Here is a 23,787-nt window from a genome sequence, read left to right as displayed (position 1 = left end):
AGGTGTTTACTTAATATTAGTATATTTACTATTTGTAAACAACCTTGAAATGTATCTATTTCAGAAATATATATTACATTCCTAATTATGTCGGATAATCCAGAACCCGAATCTTTTTCTGTTACAAAAACCACCAAACGTTCACAATCAATTGTATGGGATCATTTCACAGTTGATGAGCATGACAAAACCAAGGCCATATGCCAGCATTGTCCAAAGCACAAGAACAAGTATGCTTACAATAAAGGTGGGACAACAAATCTAATGAACCATTTAAATTCTCAACACAAAAGCAAATTACTTGGGGACAGAGAACCAAAGCAACGACGTTTAGATGACATGATAATGACACCAATCGTTTATTCTCCAGATCTATTCAATGAATACTTAGTTAGCTGGATTGTCAAGAATGATCAATCATTTAATGAGGTAGAGTCCAGCCACTTTCGTAAACTACTCACTCTACTGAAACCAAATTTGTCAATCATGAGTGCGCGCCAATTAAAACGCCAGATAATGGACACTTACAACACCAAAAAACAATTGCTAAAGACCCTTTTTTTGAATCTTGACTCAAAGGTTTCATTCACCACTGACTGCTGGACATCACCCAACAACATTGCTTTTATGGGCATAACGGCTCATTACATTGACAAAGACTGGAACCTACATGCCAAAACTCTTGATTTCAAATCCTTGCCTAATTCCCATTCAGGTTCAAATTTATCTAATGCATTCTTGTCAGTTTTGATTGAATTCGGTCTTACAAGCAAAGGAATGGGCATTACCTTAGATAATGCTTCCAATAATAATTCATTTATGGATATTTTAAATTCCAAGTACGAAATTAAAACCACCTTTGAGCATATCCGGTGTTTTGCTCATGTGCTGAATTTGGGCGCGCAAGCAGGTTTGGATGTTTTGAAAGATGATCTTGTAAAACTTAGAACAGGAATTAAAAAAATCCGATCCAGTCCTCAATCATATTCTAGGTTCAAAGGTTTCCAGCAATCAAATTGCACCTTAAAACCAATACTTGATGTCCCTACAAGATGGAACTCAACAGCTGATATGCTTAAACGAGCAATGGAATTAAAAGTTGGTTTCATTGCGTATTTTTGCGATTTTGACTCAACTGCAAACAATCCAGACTGTTGTCTATCAATTTCAGCAGATGTTTGGAACAGGTTTGAAACAATTGTTTTGTATCTTGAACCATTCAAGGAAATTTACCCAGCTCATTAGTGGTGATTCATATTCCACATTGTCTTTGGTGGTTCCTCTCTTCAATATTCTTTTGGATCACATTACTGAATGGATGACCACAAAAACCAACCCTGAAGATAATCTACACCGCTCTACAGTTGCAGCGCTTGCAAAAATTTCAAAATATTATAATTTGACTAGTGACTGCTTTACTATCTGCACTGTCCTGGACCCAAGATTTGGTATTGAATATTACAAAAATGATAAGGGCGCAAACAGCGAGTCGTATACAAAGATTATGGACACAGTCAATTGTGAATATCAAATCAATTATGCCCCAAGCAATGGTACAACTGCTACAAGCATTCAAAACGTTTCAAAATATACCCCGTTCAAATCGCGTGTTTCATCAAACCCATGTAATGAGTTTGAAAACTATTGTAATGATACAAGTAAGATAGATGGCGGCAATAATAGCAACATATTACTTTGGTGGAAATCTCGATCTGACAAATATCCAAACCTATCCAGAATGGCCAGAGATTACCTGGCCATTCCTGCTACATCTGTATCATCAGAAAGGCTCTTCTCATTAGGAAAAAATCTTATTACTGACAAAAGAAATCTTCTCTCTGCAGATACCATTCAAGCTTGCCAGTGCTTGAAGTCTTGGTTGGATTAAAAAGAATAAAAGAAGCTGTAATGTGTGAGAAATAGTAACAAATGCTGCAATATGAATAAAATTTATAGATTCAGATAACTAAAATTAATAAATGAAATAAGTTAAATAACGTTCAAATATACATCAAATCTTGGAAAGATTTGAATTTGATCTAAATTCAAAATAGGAAGATTTGAATTTGGCCATTTCAAACATTTGACGCATATTTGATCAAACTTTTTGAATTTGTGCCGAACACTACAATTCATACTGTATCCTCTAATAACCCCGAAAGACAAAATATAATAAAAAAACGTGTCTTCAACGAAAACAATATAAAATCCTTTCAATATCAATAATCACTTCTGCATTGGAAACATATTAACTTTAGTGATGACGCAAATACAATATATAATAAGTTCTTTGATACTTTCTTCTCAATATACAATGCAAACTTTCCACTTTGTGAACAAATAACAAAAAAAAAACCTTGAATAGTCATGGATTACCAAAGGACTTAGAAAATCCTCTAAAATCAAACAGAAACTATATATAAAATATTTAAAAACAAAATCAGATGAAAACCAACAAATATATAAAAATTACCAACATTTATTTGAAAAAATTCGTAAAAAACTTAAAAAAAATTATTATTCAAATTTAATTAGTAAATTTAAAAACGACTCAAAATATACTTGGAGAACGTTGAAATAAATAACAGGAAAACAAAAAACAAATTCAAACTACCTTCCTAAAGTAATTAAAATAAACAAAACAAATATATATGAACCAAACGAAATTGCAAACGAGTTTAATAAGTATTTTATTGATATAGGAATTAAATTGGCAAATAAGATTCCTATTACGGAAAAAACTTTTAGTGATTTCCTAGAGCCTATAAATAATTCGCTTTTTATAGATAATTTATATTCTGACTTATCTTTTGATGAGTTTGAGAGAGCTTACAAATCTCTTAAAAGAAACAAAGCTACAGGTGCGGACGAAATAAATGGCAACATAGTCATAGATTGCTTTGAAAATTTAAAATGTATTCTTTATAAAGTGTTCAGGGCATCTATACAGCAAGGTGTATTCCCTGACCAATTAAAAATAGCTAAAGTTACTCCAATTTACAAAGACGGAAAAAAATCAAATATTAGTAATTATCGCCCTATCTCAGTTCTTTCAACCTTCTCGAAAATTTTAGAAAGAATTATATACAATAGAACATACAATTACCTTAATCTAAATAAACTTCTATATAAATATCAATTCGGTTTAAAAAAAAATTGTTCAACTGAACAAGCCATTACACAGTTCATTCGTGAAATTTCCAATTCATTTGGTAGATCACAATATACACTTGGTATTTTCATTGACCTATCAAAAGCATTCGACACGGTCGATCACAAAATTCTACTTAAGAAACTCAAATTTTATGGAATTAATGGCAAATTAATAAAATGGTATAAAAGTTATTTGACAAATAGAAAACAATTTGTTTTCTATGGAAATTATTTTCAAAATGAAAAATTAATTGACATAAAATGTGGTGTTCCACATTTTATGTCTATTCTATTCTAGGTTCTATTCTAGGCCCACTTTTGTTTTTAGTCTATATAAATGATTTAAATAAAGCTTCTAACCTTATGAGTATCATTTTTGCGGATGATACTAATTTATTTCTGTCAAACAGTGACATTTATGGGCTTTTTTCAAATATGAATAAAGAACTCAATCACATCTCCAACTGGTTTAAGTGCAACAAGTTGTCATTAAACATTGACAAAACAAAATGGATCCTTTTCCACTCCCTCGCAAAAAAACGTTTTTTACCAAATAATTTACCTAAACTTTTCATTGATAAAATTGAAATAAAAAAGGAGTCGGTCACAAGATTTTTAGGCATTTACATTGATGAAAATATTACATGGAAGTATCATATCGACTTTATTTCTACTAAATTGGCCAAAAGTATTGGAATTCTATATAAGGTCAGATACTATCTAAATAAACAAAATTTAATTCAACTCTACTACTCATTTATACATAGCTATATAAATTATGCCAATATTGTTTGGTGAAGTACCTCTAAAAGTAAGTTACGAAATCTCTACCACCGTCAGAAACACGCAATGCGTTTAATATGTTTTGAAAATCGTTTTTCTCATTCTACTATTTTGTTTAAAAACGTTAAAGCACTTAACGTTTACGAACTCAATGTCTATAATATTTTATGTTTTATGTTTCGTTGTAAAAGTGAACAACCATTGTTCATTTTTAAAGATCTTTTTACCCATAAAGCTATTAACAAATATACTTTACGAAATAATGATTTAATAATTGAACCCTTTTGTCAAACAAAGTTTGATCAATTTTGCATAAACTATCGAGCACCGTATTTATGGAACAAAATTGTTGTTCCAAATTTTGATTTGTCAATTTCGTTTTCTGTTTTTAAAACTAAATTAAAAATTTTTTTTTTCCTACTGACAATATATAAATATTTTTGAAATGTAAAATTATTTTCTGTTTTTGTTTATTCTACATTGTTAATAATTATTAAATCAATTGTATTTTTATTATATTATATATACACGTTTGATATATTTTATATGGTTCTGACGACAAGATCTTTTGGATCTTCTTTCAGATACCAAGTTTATGTATTGTTATATTTTTATATTACGATTAATAATTGTAAACTAAAAAAAAAAAATTAATTTTGCACTTAATAGTGCATTAATAATCATTTTTAAAGTTTGCGCCAACTTACCCCGTGGTGGGGTGAGTTGGCGCAAATTTTTTTTTTTTTTTGAGGGTCCGAAAAGGCTGTTAGGGCTACAGAGCTCATAGAGTAAAAACCGAGCCAACTAGCCACGGTCTCCCCTATATTATGTAATATATATATATATTATATATATATATATATATATATATATATATATATATATATATATATATATATATATATATATATATATATATATATATATATATATATATATTTGTTAAATTTGATTAAAACGGCTGCGTATAAACATTTTGTTTTAAATATATTTCGATGTAATTATATATTTATTTACACAATATTTTGCTGACCTTTTGCGGTCAGCATCATCAGGTGTAATAAAAAACGTTACAAAATTGTTACAAAACTACATAAATCAAACCGTCAAAAAAGAAGACATTACAGGCGTAAAATAAAAATAGTTTTTATTAAATGGTATAATGGCGTCAGTTTAAAATTTTTTTGAACAAAATAAATGGTCTCCAAGTTCCCTTGTTTTTATTCATTTTATTTTCACCTTTCAATTTTCTATTCTTTTTTGAAGAAGATTTTTTCGTTTGCTTTTCGTATCTTCATGTTTTTTGTTTTTTTCTTCGTTTTTTTTTTGTGATTCTCTTTGCCGTAAAGAGCAGTAATAAAATCTTTTAAAATCATATTCTTGTTATACGATATTTATAAATATATTTAAATAAATTATAAATTAATTATAAATTTATTTATTATTATAAATTTATTATAAATTATAAATTAATTATAAATTTATTATAAATATATAATTACATCGAAATATATTTAAAACAAAATGTTTATACGCAGCCGTTTTAATCAAATCTAACAATTATAAATATCGTATAACAAGAATATGATTTTAAAAGATTTTATTACTGCTCTTTACGGCAAAGAGAATCACAAAAAAAAAACGAAGAAAAAAACAAAAAACATGAAGATACGAAAAGCAAACGAAAAAATCTTCTTCAAAAAAGAATAGAAAATTGAAAGGTGAAAATAAAATGAATAAAAACAAGGAACTTGGAGACCATTTATTTTGTTCAAAAAAATTTTAAACTGACGCCATTATACCATTTAATAAAAACTATTTTTATTTTACGCCTGTAATGTCTTCTTTTTTGACGGTTTGATTTATGTAGTTTTGTAACAATTTTGTAACGTTTTTTATTACACCTGATGATGCTGACCGCAAAAGGTCAGCGAAATATTGTGTAAATAAATATATAATTACATCGAAATATATTTAAAACAAAATGTTTATACGCAGCCGTTTTAATCAAGTTTAACAATTATAAATATCGTATAACAAGAATATGATTTTAAAAGATATATATATATATATATATATATATATATATATATATATATATATATATATATATATATATATATGTATGTATATATGTATGTATATATATATATATATATATATATATATATATATATATATATATATATATATATATATATATGTATGTATATATGTATATATGTATATATATATATATATATATATATATATATATATATATATATATATATATATATATATATATATATATATATATATATATATATATATATATATATATATATATATATATATATATAGGGTAGGTTAGAGTAATATGAGCACCTTAGGCTAAAATTGGAAAATTCTCAAAAATAGTTATGGTGGATCCAAAATTTTTACGAATAAACAATTATTAGGGATTACTACTCATGATCCACTTTAATATTAGGGCACCCAAAGTTATTTCTTAAAAACACAGAGGTTTTAAAAAAGTAGCAAAAGTACTCATATTACCCAGACCACTTGGTAATATGAGCACTTTAAATTAGCTCAAAAAAATAGTATTAGTTAAGTAAAAAAATACCAAACTGACAATTAGAACTAAATTTTGAAATATAAAGATTCGTTATTATTAAAGCGTATCATTAAAAGATCAAATTCCGGGGCACTTTTTTTGAAACAATACCACTTTGTTTTCCGGAAGAAAAAAAAAATTAAAAATTAGTTCGTTTCAATTTTATCAACTCTGAATGATTGTACCTTCGAACCTAAACCTTTGAACAATAAAAATTCAAATATTTTGAATTTAAATTACAGAAAAACATTAAATATTGTTAAATATTAAAATTTTTTACTATGCAATGTTTTTATTAAAAAATCAATTAAAACCACTGCGAATTTACGACTTTAAACTTTAAATAAAAACTAAATGTTTCTATGCATCGTTTTTCAAACAAATATAGAACGGATTTCTAGCTCATATATTTTTCTTTATCAAAAAATAAATTTCATTATTTTAGCACCAAAATTTTGCGCCACACATTTATCCATGCGTGATGATATTATTTTAACAATGCCAAAAACTTAATAGCGTTTCAATTGAATGATAGCCGCTAATTACTGGGTGTAAATTTACGCTATTTATACTGATTCCTGTCATCACTGCATAAACTCGTTTCAAAAAATACAAAGCAACTTCAACTTCACTGCTTACATCTAAGAAATCTTTAAGTATGCTCATATTACCAAGGTGCTCATATTGCCTACTCTCTCTCTCTCTCTCTCTCTCTCTCTCTCTCTCTCTCTCTCTGTATATATATATATATATATATATATATATATATATATATATATATAAATATACACATTTTTTAAAGAAAATTTTTTTCTCTCTCTCTCTCTCTCTCTCTCTCTCTCTCTCTCTCTCTCTATATATATATATATATATATATATATATATATATATATATATATATATATATATATATATATATATATATATATGTATATATATATATATATATATATATATATATATATATATATATATATATATATATATATATAGATATATATATATACATATATATATATATATATATATATATATATATATATATATATATATATATATATATATATATATATATATATAGAGAGAGAGAGAGAGAGAGAGAGAGAGAGAGAGAGAGAACAAAATGGTCGTAAAACAAAGTGTATATGTATATATATATATATATATATATATATATATATATATATATATATATATATATATATACATATATATATATATACACACATATATTTTGTTTTGCGATCATTTTGTTTTCTCGGAGCACCTAAAATAACCACACAAGAAGTGTGTATATATATACATTTTGAAATACATTAATACATTTTGATCTAGTTTAATTTACAACAAAAAATCGAAAGTCCTTTAGCCACACTTTTAAGGTAACTATTTTGGATTTGGATTTGTTTTATCCAAGTTTTATCCAATTATAGTAACTTTTAAAAAAAATAAACATTTGATACCAAAATGAGGTGAAAATAATAAAGCTTGTTGCATGACTGGAAATGTCATGCGACAAATGAGGTGAAAAGAATAAAGTTTGTCGCGTGACTGGAAACCTCATAGATCAACAATAAATCACTTTGCAATAACCTAAGTGTTAATTTATCTATTTTAATCAGTAAAAGATAGGTACCTTATTTTTCTGAAATTGTAAAGCACAGTTTTTTTTTTGGTACAGGAACATATAGTTAAAATATCGTTGATTAAATTTTTAGTCAAAAATCGCAAAAAATGTAGCTTAGAATAGTTGACGCAAATACTTCAAACAAAAAAAGGTTAAAAATAAATTCTTTTTATATACATATAAGCTCTAGGCCACCCATTAGCTAGTCAGTGTAAAAATTGGTTGTCAAAAAAAAAAAATTACGGGAATGGCTATTCAATAACTAATAGGCTTTGCGCAGACAAACGATTGTGCGTCATTGATGTGCTTTTAAGACTAACACGAATGAAATACGCCTAAAAACACGTTTAAAAACGTGTTTCAATTATATTTAGTATACTGAAAATCTTTTTGCAGTCAATTTATGTTAAGTAAAGTATAAGTGCTGCAATTATTTAAGTAATCAGAAGATATATGTACCAAAGTTTAAGGATTCTACCCACTTTTGCGTTTATAAATAGACGCTTACAAATTGCAAAATTGTTGCATTTTTTTTTTAAGGCGACCATTATGTTATTGTTTTACAAAAATAGTTTGATTATTAGAATAGCTTAGTTGCGTTAAAATCTTGCGACATCATATTTGCGACTTAATAATCTTTGGGACATCATATTTGCGACTTAATAAACATATTTTGTATTATTATGAATTAATAAACTTTATTTAATCTTTTTAGACACATGTTAACAAAAATATTATTTGAAGTATTAGTCAAGAATAATACTAAAGCTAAATAAAAAATCTGAAAATTTATTTGCATTTATTGAGATTTATATTAGAAATATTAGAATAATATTTCTAATATAAATCTCAATAAAAGTAACATATATAAGAAAAAATCTGCGCGGTTATTTTAAAGGATATTTATTAAACTATTGGTTATTCGATATATTAAGATATTTACAGTGTATAACTATACTAAGTATATAACTGTATATAACTATTGTAATTCGAATTTTTGCATTCCAATCCATTTATATTTGGAATTCAGTTTTTTGCAATCAATTGCTGAATAATATTGGTGTCCTGAAATAAATCAGAAATATGCAGCACAATAAATTTCATCAAGCAATATTTTTTTAGCACACAATTTTTTATAGAGCAGCTTTGAACGACCAATTGCTACATTTTCTTTCTTTTCTTTAAGGCGAGGAACTTTTTGTTTTTTATAACATTTATAGCCACATTTTCTCTTTACTCCGTGAATAGAGGAAGTACTTGTCTTTAATTTACTTGCTAAAGCTCGAACAGAAATCTCTAGATTTCTTGTTTAACAAATTTTTTCTTTCATTTCTGATTTCTTTTTGGTTGTACAAGTGCCCTTAAATCGTTTTACGACGCTCTGAACTCAAAGGAATCTATAAATCTTTTGAAATATTTTCGTTTGATATCTGGATTTTTGCTCGCTTCTTTCTTTAATTTGATGACATTTCACTAAAAACTTATTGTTTTAATAACAAAGTTGTTTAAATTTTGAATAACACTAATACAATGAAAAATTAGCTCATTAAAGTAATACAAAGTTTCCGTAAACACCACTTCAGAACACGCGCAGATTTATTCTGGTACATGCCTTTTTAGTACTAATTGTTAAATGTTGATATGCATGTTATGTTTTTATAGTGAGAACTTTTAAAAATTTTTCTTGTTCGGTTTGGGGAGCTAATAACTCTGCCATGGGCCATCCTGAAATGGTCTCATATAGAAAGAGAAAGGAGAAAGAGGGGGGGGGGGGGTATTGTATTTTTTTTTTGCTAACTAAAGACATCAAAAAAAAAAAAAAAAAAGAGAAAAAGAAGGTTCTCTATTTTTGAAATTTGCCAACTATAGTTCAAAACTTGCTAACTCAAATGCTAAATGTACAAATGTGCCAACTTAAATGCATATATGACAGCTTGTAGAAAGGGGAGGGGGAGGGGAAGGGGGAAAGATAGAACACCCCGAGGAGGCTGAATAAGTGCGAATTTCATAACTGCGAATCTGCATAAGTGCGAAGCAGTTGCAAAGACTGGCATAAGTGCGAACTGGAACAAGCGCGAACTGGCATAAGTGCGCCGAAAGAATTTGCAAACATTGGCATAAGTGCGAACTGACATAAGTGCGAACTGGCATATGTGCGAATCAATTGCAAAAACTGGCATAAGTGCGAACTGGTACAAGCGCGAACTGGCATAAGTGCGCCAAAAGAATTTGCAAACATTGGCATAAGTGCGAAATGGCATAAGTGCGAACTGGCATAAGTGCGAATTGGCATAAGTGCGAACTTGCCAATTCGCCACTTATGCCAATTTGCACTTATGCCAATGTTTGCAAATTTTTTCGGCGCACTTATGCTAATTCGCGCTTGCGCCAGTTCGCACTTATGCCAGTTTTTGCAATTGGTTCGCACTTATGCCAGTTCGCACTTATGCCAGTTCGCACTTATGCCGATGTTTGCAAATTCTTTTGGCGCACTTATGCCAGTTCGCGCTTGTGCTAGTTCGCACTTATGCCAGTTTTTGCAAGTGATTCTCACTTATGCCAGTTCGCACTTATGCCAGTCGCACTTATGCAGATTCGCAGTTATGAAATTCGCACTTATTCAGTCGCCCTAACACCCCCTACACCCCCCGTTCGAGACGGCTCTGCCCCCCGGCTTTTCTCTACTCTAGTGTCGATAACCCTAACCCTTCTTTAGTAAATCATGGTGGTATCATTTTTTTGATTTCTTTATTCAACTTTCAAACGCTTTATCGTAATTTAAATAAATATTTTATGTTCGGCGAATTGTTTTTAAAACATTTATATACAGTTTTTGTTTATTTTAAAATTTTTTTTTAAAACCTTTATTTAAAAAAATGTGCTGTAAAATTAAATTTAAAAAGCTAAATTAAAAGTTAAATTTAAAGTTAAATGAAATATTTATATGATTTTAATTTATTAGTGAAAATTGATCCATAACAATGCCACATTTTTATCAGTAAAAAAGCGTTTGCAAAAGACTTTTTTGTTTTGTTATACCAATTTGTTATGATAAATTATAGAAAAAAACATAGGGAAACGATTACAAATTTCACTTTTTGTAATAACGTTTTTATGAGTTTCATTAAAAATATTGCTTGTTATAATGTTGTCGATTAAAGTAGCCGACGTGAGGTTATTCTAATTGATTTGTTATTTAACGGAAGTGCTCCAATTTTGAATGAGCCATCCTAAAACTTTTCAAAGTCTCTTTTTACGTAGTCCTTTACACAATTCATGAATTAAATTCCTTTTTGTTGAAACTTTTTATTAGAATACGTCTACGTAAAAATGCATTAAAGCTTCAGATATAGCGTGATGGTGGGCAATAACAGCAGCTTAAAAGCATATTTTTATCCCAAACTTTAAACTAAGCTTTTAAGCTGCTGTTATTGCTGCCCACAATAAAATATTTGAGGTTTCGCCTATTAAACTACACAAATTTTCATTGTTTTTATTTAAACTTGAGTTAAAATGGTTAATACTTAAATGATCACGCGTTACAAATTCTTTTACTTCTTTGTCAGAGTAAAAGGAACAATTTTTTGCAAAGCTCCTAAACCACTTAAATAATTTAGATTTCGAATTTGAATTAGTATCAATAAATTGTTCGATTGAAGAAAGTTCTATGATAGTGACTTTTGATTTGATCAAAAGGATCCATTTTAATATTTGAAATAATTAGAACTATAATAATCATTTGTTTATTTTAAACAACTTTAGCAAACTTATCTTTTGATTCTTTTTTTCAATTCTTTTAGTCTTTCAAGTTTTCATTAACAAAACGTTATTCATTTGAAAGTTTTAGTTTGACAAACTTTTTTTCTACTTAATAAATCTAGTTCTCTGTTGTGTTATATTAAACCTGAATGCATGATTATAAATATAAACAAAAATAAAAAATTTCTGTAAATGACTGTTAGGCAATAATAATAAGTATATATATATATATATATATATATATATATATATATATATATATATATATATATATATATATATATATATATATATATATATATATATATATACATATAGATCTTTTTACTATTATAATAATATAACTTATTATATTATATAATAAAGATATATATCTAGATGTTTTTATAGTAATAATATATGCAATATTTAAATCACTATATTGTATTCATGTAAACTATTGTTTTGAATTCGATGCATAGGAGTGGGCAATGAAAAAAAAAAGACGTTTAAAAAAAAGAAGTTTATTACCGATACCTAATGTTGCTATTTGGCAAAACCAAACAGTAAATATTATTTATATAAAATTAACAATATCCATTAGTGATATATGCGTTAATGATGCAAAATCCATTAGTGATTTTGTTTAAGTTTAGTATATTAATAAACGCGTATATAAAAATGTCTTAGACATATCAAAAACATGAATCAAAATCAAACAGCGCTATAAGATTTTGCCAATGACATCACTGGGGTTCAAACTATAAAATAAATAATTTCTAATATATCAATAAAAATAAAAATTAAAACTTACAAAGCGTTGTCAAATAAAGAAAAAAGATTAAAAAAGGTAGAGAAAAAATGACGAGTGAAGGTTTTAAATCAAAGCGCGTGTGGCGTATTTTGGATTTTTTTAGAGTTACAGATTTGACACTTTCAGGCATTGTACAAACTCTAAACTTTTAACTCTAAACGAATATATTCATATAACTTTTTAACTTTAAAAGAACCTGTCCTAGCGCAATTTCTAAAAAAATTTCATAAAGATAGATTATTTCTAAACTCCACGGTTTTCACAGAAAATTTAACAAATTTTTGACTTTGAACCGCTCTGCAAGTTTTAAAAAATTGATCAATCGAGCTCAATAAAAACGTTCTTTACCATTTATGTATTCATGTTGGATTAATATGACTGAACAAGTCAATTTATGACCTTTCGTCTTGACCTTTTTGTTAAACTCTAGCCTACAATATGCAGCAATAAAAGAATTTAAACGATTGAAATTTTAAACCATAAATCTTAATATATATTACTAAGCTGCTGTTATCGACCACGTAATGGTCTGATCGAGACCCTGAGTATGTACTTTAAACAGATATTTTCATTACTTACTGGCAATCTAAAACATGAATTTGTTAAACTATAAAACAACTGTGAAATAAAATTTTGTACGATTCAATATTTGAAAAAGAAGCAATACTCTTTATTGCACAACTAGAGTATCAACAAACTTAGTGAATCTTATACGTAATACAACTGATATCCTTAATAGTATTTAAAAAAAAGTATTTTAAAGAAAAAAATCGGATTTTTTTTTCCAACATTCCTATTATTCAACTTAAACACTAAGACTAAACCTATTAATAAAACAAATCGCATATATGACAAGAACAATGTTTAACAGTTTAAAAAACAATTATCGCTGCTTCGTATAAAGCACATAAATAACGACGCAAATAAAATTATAAAGAATTGTTAAAATAAAATATTATATTCTATTTATGATGCCAATTTTCAAATATGTAAAAAAAAAAAAAAAATCTAAAAGATTTAAAATTTGTTCAGGTTCCTAGAACCTTTCACATTCCTACCGCAGATGATTAGAGTGTATTTCTGTATAAGAATCTATATAAAAGAGAATCTATATAAAAGCGTTTTATCCTAACTTTATTATGTATTTGTTCAAATATAATAATAAATATATTGTCAAATGTCAAAATGATAAATATGAATATGAATAATAAATATATGAGTTAAATATTGCAAACACATAAATATATGAGTTAAATATTGCAAACACATAAAAATGTAAACTACAATATTTTTTTTTTCTTACTTTAAACACCTTTTTCTGATGTAAAAATACTAAATATTTACAAACTTATTAATTTTAGAATCTTATGTTTATGTGCAAAAATAATCTTTCTTCTGTCTGTAATGATCTTTTTACCTTAAAACCTTGAAAAAAGAACTCTTTGCGAACTACCAACGTTTCATTTTAAGCCTTTTTTTTTGTCATGCTGATTTTAAAGAAACATATATATATATATATATATATATATATATATATATATATATATATATATATATATATATATATATATATGTTTGTTTAAAATCAGATTGTTATATATATATATATATATATATATATATATATATATATATATATATATATATATATATATATATATATATATATATATATATATATTAATATATATTATATTTATGATATATATATATATATATATTTCCGAAAGTGGGAAAAAAAAATATTTTAATTTTTGTTATGTATTTTAACTTAAATTTTTTGAAAAAGGTTATAAATACTTTATTTTGAAAATAGTAGAGGAAGTTCGCAAACTTAAGTGTACCCAGGTGTACCTAGGATCGTATTTTTTAATGCCTAAATTTTCTAAATAATCATTTATAGACTTGTCTAAAAATAGTGAAACTGATATGATCACATCTCTATACTAATTACTAAATACTTTGTATTATTATAGGTATAATGACTAACAAATTATAAATTTTCGTCATGTAGAAGGGTTTAAAAGTTAGTGGCCTTAGGTAAAATAAGCTTTTTTTTAATTGTACCTAGGGCCACTAGCTATTGTACCTAAGGCCGCTCTCTGAAAATAAGGTTTAACTACATAATAAATGGACAACAAAGGTAAACACATAAATTTGATTTAAAATTTATTTCATCTTAAATTGTTTTTAACAAATTTATCTTGTTCAACTTGATTGCAACACTAAAAAATAACAAAATTTACTTTTAGTTCTGAACAAAATTGACAAATAAGTCTACGCGTAAAATGGTAATCCCAAAACATCCGCAAGAAAAATATTCTGCACCAATCAAAATTCAAAAATCTACCTCGTTATCAAATTCCTTACGCACATATATACTAAGCAAATATAAGTACAAGTAAACTTAAAGGCCCAAAATACAAGACTTGATAGGCTCATGAAATATGTCAACTATTAAAAAACTCCGATGAGGAAACTTATTGAACATCGCATTTAGTACTTAAGTAGCAAAAAATATAATATAGAAGAACTAATAAAAAAGCATCTTCTCCAGGACTATAAAACAATTAGAGGTACCAGCGGCAAAAATTTATTTTAGACCAACAAAAAGCGTTTTCCGATTATAACTTGCGTAGAAACTATGTGAATCAAAATAGAATTAAAAAATAAATTTTTTAATTACTAATCACCTCTGAACTTTTCAAATAAAGTGGAATGGCCCTGGTTTCAAGAGACTTTAGATCGAACTTGCCATACTTTTTAAAAACAGAACTATTAATCAATGTCAATGATTGGTTAGCGGAGAAATCCACATACATGAATTGTTCTTAATTAAATAAAACATTTTTAAAAATGTACACAAATATACACAAATAAGTTGAAGAAAATTAAAAAAAAAGTTATTTGAGTTATTGTAGTTTTATTAACAAATCAATATAAACTTATTCTTACATAAAATAAGTATATAAGTTTGTATATAATTATTCTTATATATCTATAAATTTTTGTATTCTCAGGAATAAAAAAATACTCAATAAAATTTGACGCCTTTAAAACCTTGGCGCCTGGCTAAAAATCACCCATTGTGCCCATCCTAATAAACCTAATATGTATATATATATATATATATATCTATATGTATGTATATATATATATATATATATATATATTTATATATATATATATTTTTTTATATATATATATATATATATATATATTTGTTATTGTTATATTATATATATATATATATATATACATACACACATATATATATATATATATATATATATATATATATATATATATATATATATATATATATATTTATATATATATATTACTTTAGTAGGTTATATTTTTTATTGATACTATATAATATATATATATATATATATATATATATGTATGTATATATATATATATATATATATATATATATATATATATATATATATATATATATATATATATATATATATATATATATATATATATATTACTTTAGTAGGTTATATTTTTTATTGATACTATATAATATATATATATATATATATATATATATATATATATATATATATATATATATATATATATATATATATATATGTATATATATATATATATATATATATATATATATATATATATATATATATATATATATATATATATATATATATATATTACTTTAGTAGGTTATATTTTTTATTGATACTACAGTGGTGTGAAAAATATTAAGACCACCAAGAAAAAAAGCTTTTTTTTTAGTTTATACCACTTTTTAGATTCTAAAAAAGTTGCAGCACTACTTTATTTCATTATAAACGTGCTGTGGGTGTGGCTGAGTATTGAAATTATTAATTTTAATTTTAATTTATTAACTTTTATTGTAGAGTTATGTGTTTTAGTAAACATTTGGTATATTTTGCCTTGTGAAATGTAAGTTGCAGACAAGTGAATATGTATGGTTCAAACGAACTATAAGTGATTTTTGTTAGATTATTGCTGTTGTTAGTGATACAGTTTAATATTTTTCTGATTTTAAATATGTGATTTTGATTATTTAAGCATTTTTTTTTGTCAGATTATATTATATTTTCAAAATAAGCGAGGCAAAGTTGAAGCATTATTAAAGTTGGAAACATTTTCACAACGGGAAATTGCCAAGAGATGTGGACTAAGTAAAACAGCAGTTTTTACCATCAAGAAACGATTGGACTTTGGTTTTACATCCTCTCCAAGACGTTCCACTTCAGGACGAAAACCAGTCATGACGCCACGTGCAAGAAGGGTTCTGCTTGCAAACGTTCGAAAAAACAGAAGAATGACCAGCAAGCAGCTCCAGGGTGTGCTGGAGGAGCACCAGATCAATGTCTCAACAAGTTGTGTTCGGAGATGGCTGATACAAGATGGATTTGTAGCACGTCGACCGCGCAAAAAACCGCTCTTGACCAATGCTCAACAAATGCGACGGCTGCAATGGGCCATGGATCACAAAGATTGGACCACAGAACAATGGAGAAAGGTATTTTACCCTTTACCATTTTTTATATAAGAGCTTACAATCATGTACTTTAAGTTGAAGCAAAATGTAACATATTTTTTCATATAATAATGATGTTTAATATCATTACCCACTAGTGCAATTGTTTTATGTATCGAACATTGTAGCAATGGCTATGTTTATTGCATGAATTCAAAATGAATTGAACATGTAACCAGTGATTACAGGATGTTAATCTAATGTAAGCTCAAGGCTTTTACAGTGTGTTTGTATTTTTAGGTTTGCTTTAGTGACGAGTCTATGTTCGAGATACTCGATGATAAATGTCAGTACGTGCGCCGTCGTTCTGGGGAAGAATTTCATCCGCAATGTCTGGTAAAGACCGTCAAGCATCCTACCTCAGTAATGATATGGTCAATGATAAGTTCCCATGGTGTAGGAGCCCTTAGAATTGTTGAAGGCAGAATGAATCAACATCAATACATCAACATATTAGAGAAAAGCCTTCTACCTCAACTTCCAATTCATTTTCCTGATGGTGATTTCATCTTCCAACAAGACGGTGCACCGTGTCATCGGGCACTCTCTGTTACAAACTTTTTGAATCGTAATAATGTTCCTATCCTACCATGGACTGGTAAGTCACCTGATATGAACCCGATAGAAAACTTGTGGATGATAGTCAAAAAGAGAATTGCCGACAGAAAACCAACAACAAAAGTCGCATTGATTGAGGCGCTCATAGAGGTTTGGACACATGATCCAGAAATACAAGACATGTGTCCAAGACTGATTGATGGAATGCCTAAGAGGGTTGAAAAACTTATTGCAGCTAGAGGAGCATCCACAAAATACTGAACTATGCCCATTTTATGACATTGTGTGCGTGTCTTTAAAGGAAATATTCAAAAAATTTACTTTTTCAACAATGGTCTTAATAATTTTCACACCACTGTATATAATATATTGTTTTGTCTAAACTAGTATATGATTCTAACGACAAGATTGTAACGACCTGCTCTCAGATGCCTAGTTTTAAACGTTAGTAGTGTTTGTATACTTTCAGGGTATTTTATTATCCTCTATGGCAATACTACTTACCATTTTACTGTGCTATTTTCAACCTGAGCGCTTATTTGTTCTAAACCTATTTTAAATCTCTTGAGAGAATACTATACAATGGAGAATTTTATAAAACAAATTAGCAATAGGGCGGGTATTATACTATGGCATTCGACTTTGCTAGTTTACTAACGTTTTAAACATTTTAAACGTTTTAAACATTTTCACATTTAAACATTTTTATTGTTAAGTATTACTCAACACAGCTATTAAATGCATTCGTAATGTGTAGGCAGTATTCATAGTGTGTGGGCAGTAATAATAATTATAATTAAGCAATGCTTTTATTTATGATATGTTAGTTATAATCAAAATAAAACAATTATTCCAGTTTACAAAGCCTATAGTAAATAACAGGTAACAGATCAAAAAACTAAAATGTAAAGCATAGTGTTAATTTGTAGCCCCAATGTTTTCAAACAATCTATTGAACTTTGAAAATACAAGGATAATTTCTTCATTAAAGCGATAAAACTATTTTAATCTGTATTCAATTCTTTCCATAAAAATTAATGTAAAATAAACTTTTGATTCCTTTTTCGTAGACTGTTTAGAAGCTTATATAAAGCAAAACTTCCAAACACTCATCAGTTCTATCTCATAAAACATTAATTTTCCCGATATTTTTTATTTGTTAGAATGTTTTTTAAATGTCTTATTTGTGCTTAGATGTTATACTCTATTACATATACTTTTACACTGTGTAGTTTTTCTTTACATATATATATTTATATATATATATATGTATATATATATATATATATATATATATATATATATATATATATATATATATATATATATATATATTTATAAATATTTTACAAATTAAATGAAAATATAAAATTTGAAAACTTTATTTATAGTTAAAAAAGCAGCAAAAAATGAACAAAGTAATTTATATAGTGGCAGTCTTTGCAGCAGTTTTGCAAATAAAATGTGAATTAAACGGAATTGATCCAGCATCTAAGAATAAAGTTTTATATGGTTGTAATCAGTCAAAATGCTATGCTTATTGTAGTTTCATGCCTGCCTATAATAAAAATCCAAACATCAACACGGTATGATCGTCAAATTGTTTTTTTTGTTGCTTTATTGATAAATTTATAGCAAATTCTAAACCAATTTTAATAGAAATGTGAGCTTTTTATAATACTCGACTTAAGTAAGGGATATTTTTGTCGATGAATTGATGAGCAACATTAAGCAGTTGATAATCAAGTCGATGACGATTTTAATGCAGGCCCTGGTGTTAGACCTTTACTAGTTCTTTTATTTTTGATTTGTCAATATTTAACTCGATGAAAGGACAAACTTTGTTTCTTTGAACGCGCTGATTGCGAATGAAGCACTTTTGTATAAAATTTTTATAAAACCTAATAAATTACCTCTATCAACAATTAGAAATATTTATGAATCAAAATATAATTTTTTTTTTTTCATTAAATTTATGGTGAAAAATGGTTTAACTACTTCAAAGTTTAATTACGTTAACTCCGAAAATTTGTTTTAGTAAAGTTTAAGCATTAGTTATAAATTATAGTTTTTATTTATTCTATTTAAAGTAAAACTACATTTTTTTAATTTAACTAAGTTTTAACAAAATACTCTTTGTGAAAAATTTGTTTTTGTGAAGCTTCCATGTGAAATTCTTTTAGGAAATACACTATAGACATACAGTATAAAGTATTGACTTTGCAAAATAATCATTTTTCACATTGTATATCAGGTTTATACCAAATAGAGTTCTGCAACTAAATCAAACAAAGTTATCTTCATATAAATATAAATCACATAATAACAATTCATCTAAATTCCAGCAATGAAATATTTATGCTATTTAATATTATTTATACTTTTTCTAATTTTTTTAACAGCGCGTGCAAATTGAATCATACAAACTTTTGAAAGGTTTTAATAAAGACATTTTTTAAAAAAGAGTTACTTTATAAATCTAAAATATGTTGGTAATTTCTTACTTAATATCTTTTCTAACATATTTAATATATAAGCTATGATTAAAATGGCATGTATAGTTTTACATAATCATTTAATCTTTTTCAAAAGAACAACTCTCTTGAGACCATCTTTATATTATTGCAAGAAATCAATGTAAAAAGGTCCTGTTGATGCTAGACATTGTTTCCAGTTTACTAAATCTCGTATCTTAACAGTTAGACTCAAGAAACTTTTGGAACTTAACAAAGGTAAGTCGAGCATTTTGTCTCTTTTCGAACTCTCAAGTTAAACATTCTATTTTTGAAGATAAATCCTCTCTTATTATCTCTTGATTTGGAGGATTGGCATCTTCAGAAACAGTTTTCACATTATTATCTTTGCACCAATGTTGAACTTTTTAGAATAGTGAGAAGCAGCACCATCTGCCAAAAGAGTATTTCTATCGGTATTTCTGTTTTTTTTATAAATAGAAATTTTTTTTTAAAGAGGCATTCTTTGATGTAGAGATCAGTCAAGATCTTCTTAGTGACAAAGCAAGGGGACTGCAAACGACAACTACAAATTGCTTGCCTCACAAGGAACTTGAATGCAATTTTTCCTTGTTGAATATATTTAATTTATTCATTCACATGTTTAATATTGTTTTCATAGTAAATTTGTTGAACAGGTAGTTGTGATTCGCCTTGAAATGTGTTTCGTCATCTTTAATTATGCACATACTTTTATCCGCCAATATATTAACCAACTTATTTGCGTATCCAATTCCTTTAATTTCATTATTTAAGCTTCTCTTATGAGTATTTTACTTATGAAATGCTTTAATTACAATATTTTTAGATTTTTTTCAAGTTCTCGCGGTGACTTGTTTGGATTTCTTGCTATTGAACTGAGAATCAACTTTACATTTTGGATTTATGAAAAGTTTTCGTTTTTTCCACATCCAGATTTTCTTTCGAAGCTTTGAGTAGTCTTAAACTTATTTATAATATTTATGACTGTAGATTTTGGGACAATGGTACGTTTAGCAATCAAGCAATATGAAGTCGATGGATTTTTGAAATAAAAATTCACAACTTTTTTACGTAATATTATTATTTTTACGTAATATTATATTACCTTAATTCGTTTCCAAGACATTTTTTAAATTATTTGTTTGTAAACTAAAGTTTATCAACACAATTAAAGATCAGGTCGATTAGAAAAATAAAAGAAATAAAAACAATTTGTGGTTTTAGAGAAATCTCAATTTAAAGTTGACAAGATTTTTCTGTGTCCACCCGCTATTACTTAGGTAAGAAGTGTCCACAAAACACTGAAAGTTGCCCTTAATTAAAATAGTAGGTATGTATCCTTTTTTCTGGAAAAAGTCTTGTGCTTTGCAAGCTAATTTAAAACAAAGCTTTACATTTTCTAAATTAGATCATTTTAATTTTTCGTCATTAGTTTGAATTTTTCGTCAAAAGTCAATACTCTAACTAGTTGTCTTACTTAAAAAAAAAAATCATAATTTCAGATATTTTTTCATACAAGTTTTCCGGATTTTGGACGCACTTGCACCAATCATTTTTCTTAACCCCATAAATTTGAAAATAATTTAAGGCATTTACCAACTACCAAAACGACCCACAATACGTGTTGCTTTGCGACCTATCATGTAGTGCTGTGAGGCAATTTTTTGCCAACTATTTTTTATCTTTTTTTTTTTATCTGGTATTTGGTATATTTGTGAAAAGTGTTGTGCATCTTTTCACAAATTTATTTATAAATATAAAGATAAAGACGTTTGAATGTTAGCGCATGCGTTTTACACTTAATAAATTTAGCAATATTAAATGTTGCAAAATTTATAATCATTATTAATCATAATTATCGACTTTAAATATTGTTTCAAATTTTGAAACAATGTTTTAAGTCACTAATAATGATTATCGAAGAGATATAAAAATGGCTTAAATATTTTCGCCTCCTGTGAACTAAAATGTTTTAAGGATCAATACATAAATGCATCTTTCGTTTATTTTTTATTTATAAAATTCAACTTTAATATTATCATATTATTAAATTTACAACTTTTTTGAGTACTATGAATTATCATTCGTTCATCTTAAATATCTTAAATATAATACTCCCTCTTAATTCTGAAATACTGTTGCGACTTGTATTCAACGTAAAGAATTATTGAAGATAATTTGTTGTTAATTTTTTTTATTTTTTATATAAAATATATTCTTTATATAATAGAATATGTATAAAATATATTATTAAAATAATATTTTAAATTATATTTTGTGTTATAGTAACAAAAAAAAACAACATAATTTGTATTTAATGATTGTTTACCTTAAATGCAAATCGGAACAGAATATCAGAATGGAGGGAGTATTTAGCTTATATTAAATATTTTATCAAATGTAGAATGTCTATATTAAATATTTATCATTTCAACTATTTTAGATTGATAAAACTTGGTGGTGTTATACAAACAAAAATAAAACTGGCGGCAATAAAAGTTGTACCACAGATAAAGATTGTAATGGGAATTACTACCAATGTGTATCCCCGTGTTACCTTAAAAAGTTTTTAAAAGTATTTAAAAGAATGACGTCTCACAAGAAAATATAATGTTATAAATAATTAATTTCAATATTAAATAAAACTAAAGCGTATTATTATTATCGTAAAATATAAATATATTTAATACTAATTATATATATATATATATATATATATATATATATATATATATTTTTTTTTTTTTTGTTCTTTTATTACAACTTTTTAATAATTCATTTTACAGTTTTTATAAATAAAAAAAAAAAAAAAACTAAATAGAAGAAAGAAAATTCAATAAAAAGGTTTTGTAATAAAAATAATAAAGAACGCGGAAACTCGAAGAAGACCGGGAGGTCCAATCACCGAGAACCGCTGAAGTAAAATAATAATGCTGCAATTTTTGAAGCGATTCACAATGGTATTACACGTTTTTTTTTTTTTTTCTTTCTTTTTTTCTTAACGAATTTTGCTTTATCTTAAAGAAATTTTTCTTCGTGACGGTCGTAATTTATAATTAAAACATGTTTAAATTAAAAGAAAACTTATATAATAAGACTAAGTTAATGTAATTTATAGTTATTATTTAAGTATTTACTATATTCAACTTTACTGTAAATGTATGAGAAGACAAGCTGTGTTAATACTTGTAAACATTTTACGCTTCATTAATTCATCTTTTTTTTTCTATAGCTTTGCATACGCTCAAACGAAAAAAAAATAAAATCTTGACCAGATTTATTTAAAATAAGCAGCCATTATGTTTGGATTACCGAAACTTAATGCAATAGAAAACTTTATATTTGAGCAAAAAACATTGCTTTAGTTCAGTAAAAACAATTTAATTATATGAAACCCCCATCAATGTTTTTTCGGGAGAACGAGGGGGGAAGGAGTGAGGGGGATGGCGATTTATATTGCTAAAGCTATCCTTT

General features: G+C 26.5%; 1 protein-coding gene and 1 long non-coding RNA gene across 2 annotated transcripts; both read left to right on the top strand.

The window, feature by feature from the left end:
- The first annotated feature begins 1,318 nt into the window (after positions 1 to 1,318).
- Positions 1,319 to 18,176, top strand: LOC136085244 (uncharacterized). The gene is made up of 5 exons (XM_065806533.1): positions 1,319 to 1,658; positions 2,703 to 3,233; positions 16,611 to 16,656; positions 16,786 to 17,242; positions 17,501 to 18,176. The coding sequence occupies exons 1-5, from the start codon at positions 1,319 to 1,321 to the stop codon at positions 18,077 to 18,079; spliced, it is 1,953 nt and encodes a 650-aa protein (XP_065662605.1). The 3' UTR covers positions 18,080 to 18,176.
- A 1,037-nt stretch (positions 18,177 to 19,213) lies between these two features.
- Positions 19,214 to 22,811, top strand: LOC136085001 (uncharacterized). The gene is made up of 2 exons (XR_010640990.1): positions 19,214 to 19,404; positions 22,757 to 22,811. It is a non-coding gene; the product is annotated as an uncharacterized LOC136085001 (long non-coding RNA).
- Positions 22,812 to 23,787: the final 976 nt, after the last annotated feature.

Source organism: Hydra vulgaris, chromosome 09 (assembly GCF_038396675.1).
Source record: "Hydra vulgaris chromosome 09, alternate assembly HydraT2T_AEP".
Lineage (NCBI taxonomy): Eukaryota > Metazoa > Cnidaria > Hydrozoa > Anthoathecata > Hydridae > Hydra > Hydra vulgaris.
The sequence above is the reverse complement of the archived record's forward strand: the minus strand, read 5'-3'. Positions and strand labels throughout refer to the sequence as shown.

Excerpts from the sequence above, each read along its gene's own strand:
- LOC136085244 (XM_065806533.1), top strand. The coding sequence starts at position 1,319 with ATGACCACAAAAACCAACCCTGAAGATAATCTACACCGCTCTACAGTT. Across the intron at positions 3,234-16,610 it reads TAGATCACAATATACACTTG|AGTTATGTGTTTTAGTAAAC; the intron begins GTATTTTCATTG and ends CTTTTATTGTAG. Across the intron at positions 16,657-16,785 it reads TATATTTTGCCTTGTGAAAT|CATTTTTTTTTGTCAGATTA; the intron begins GTAAGTTGCAGA and ends TGATTATTTAAG.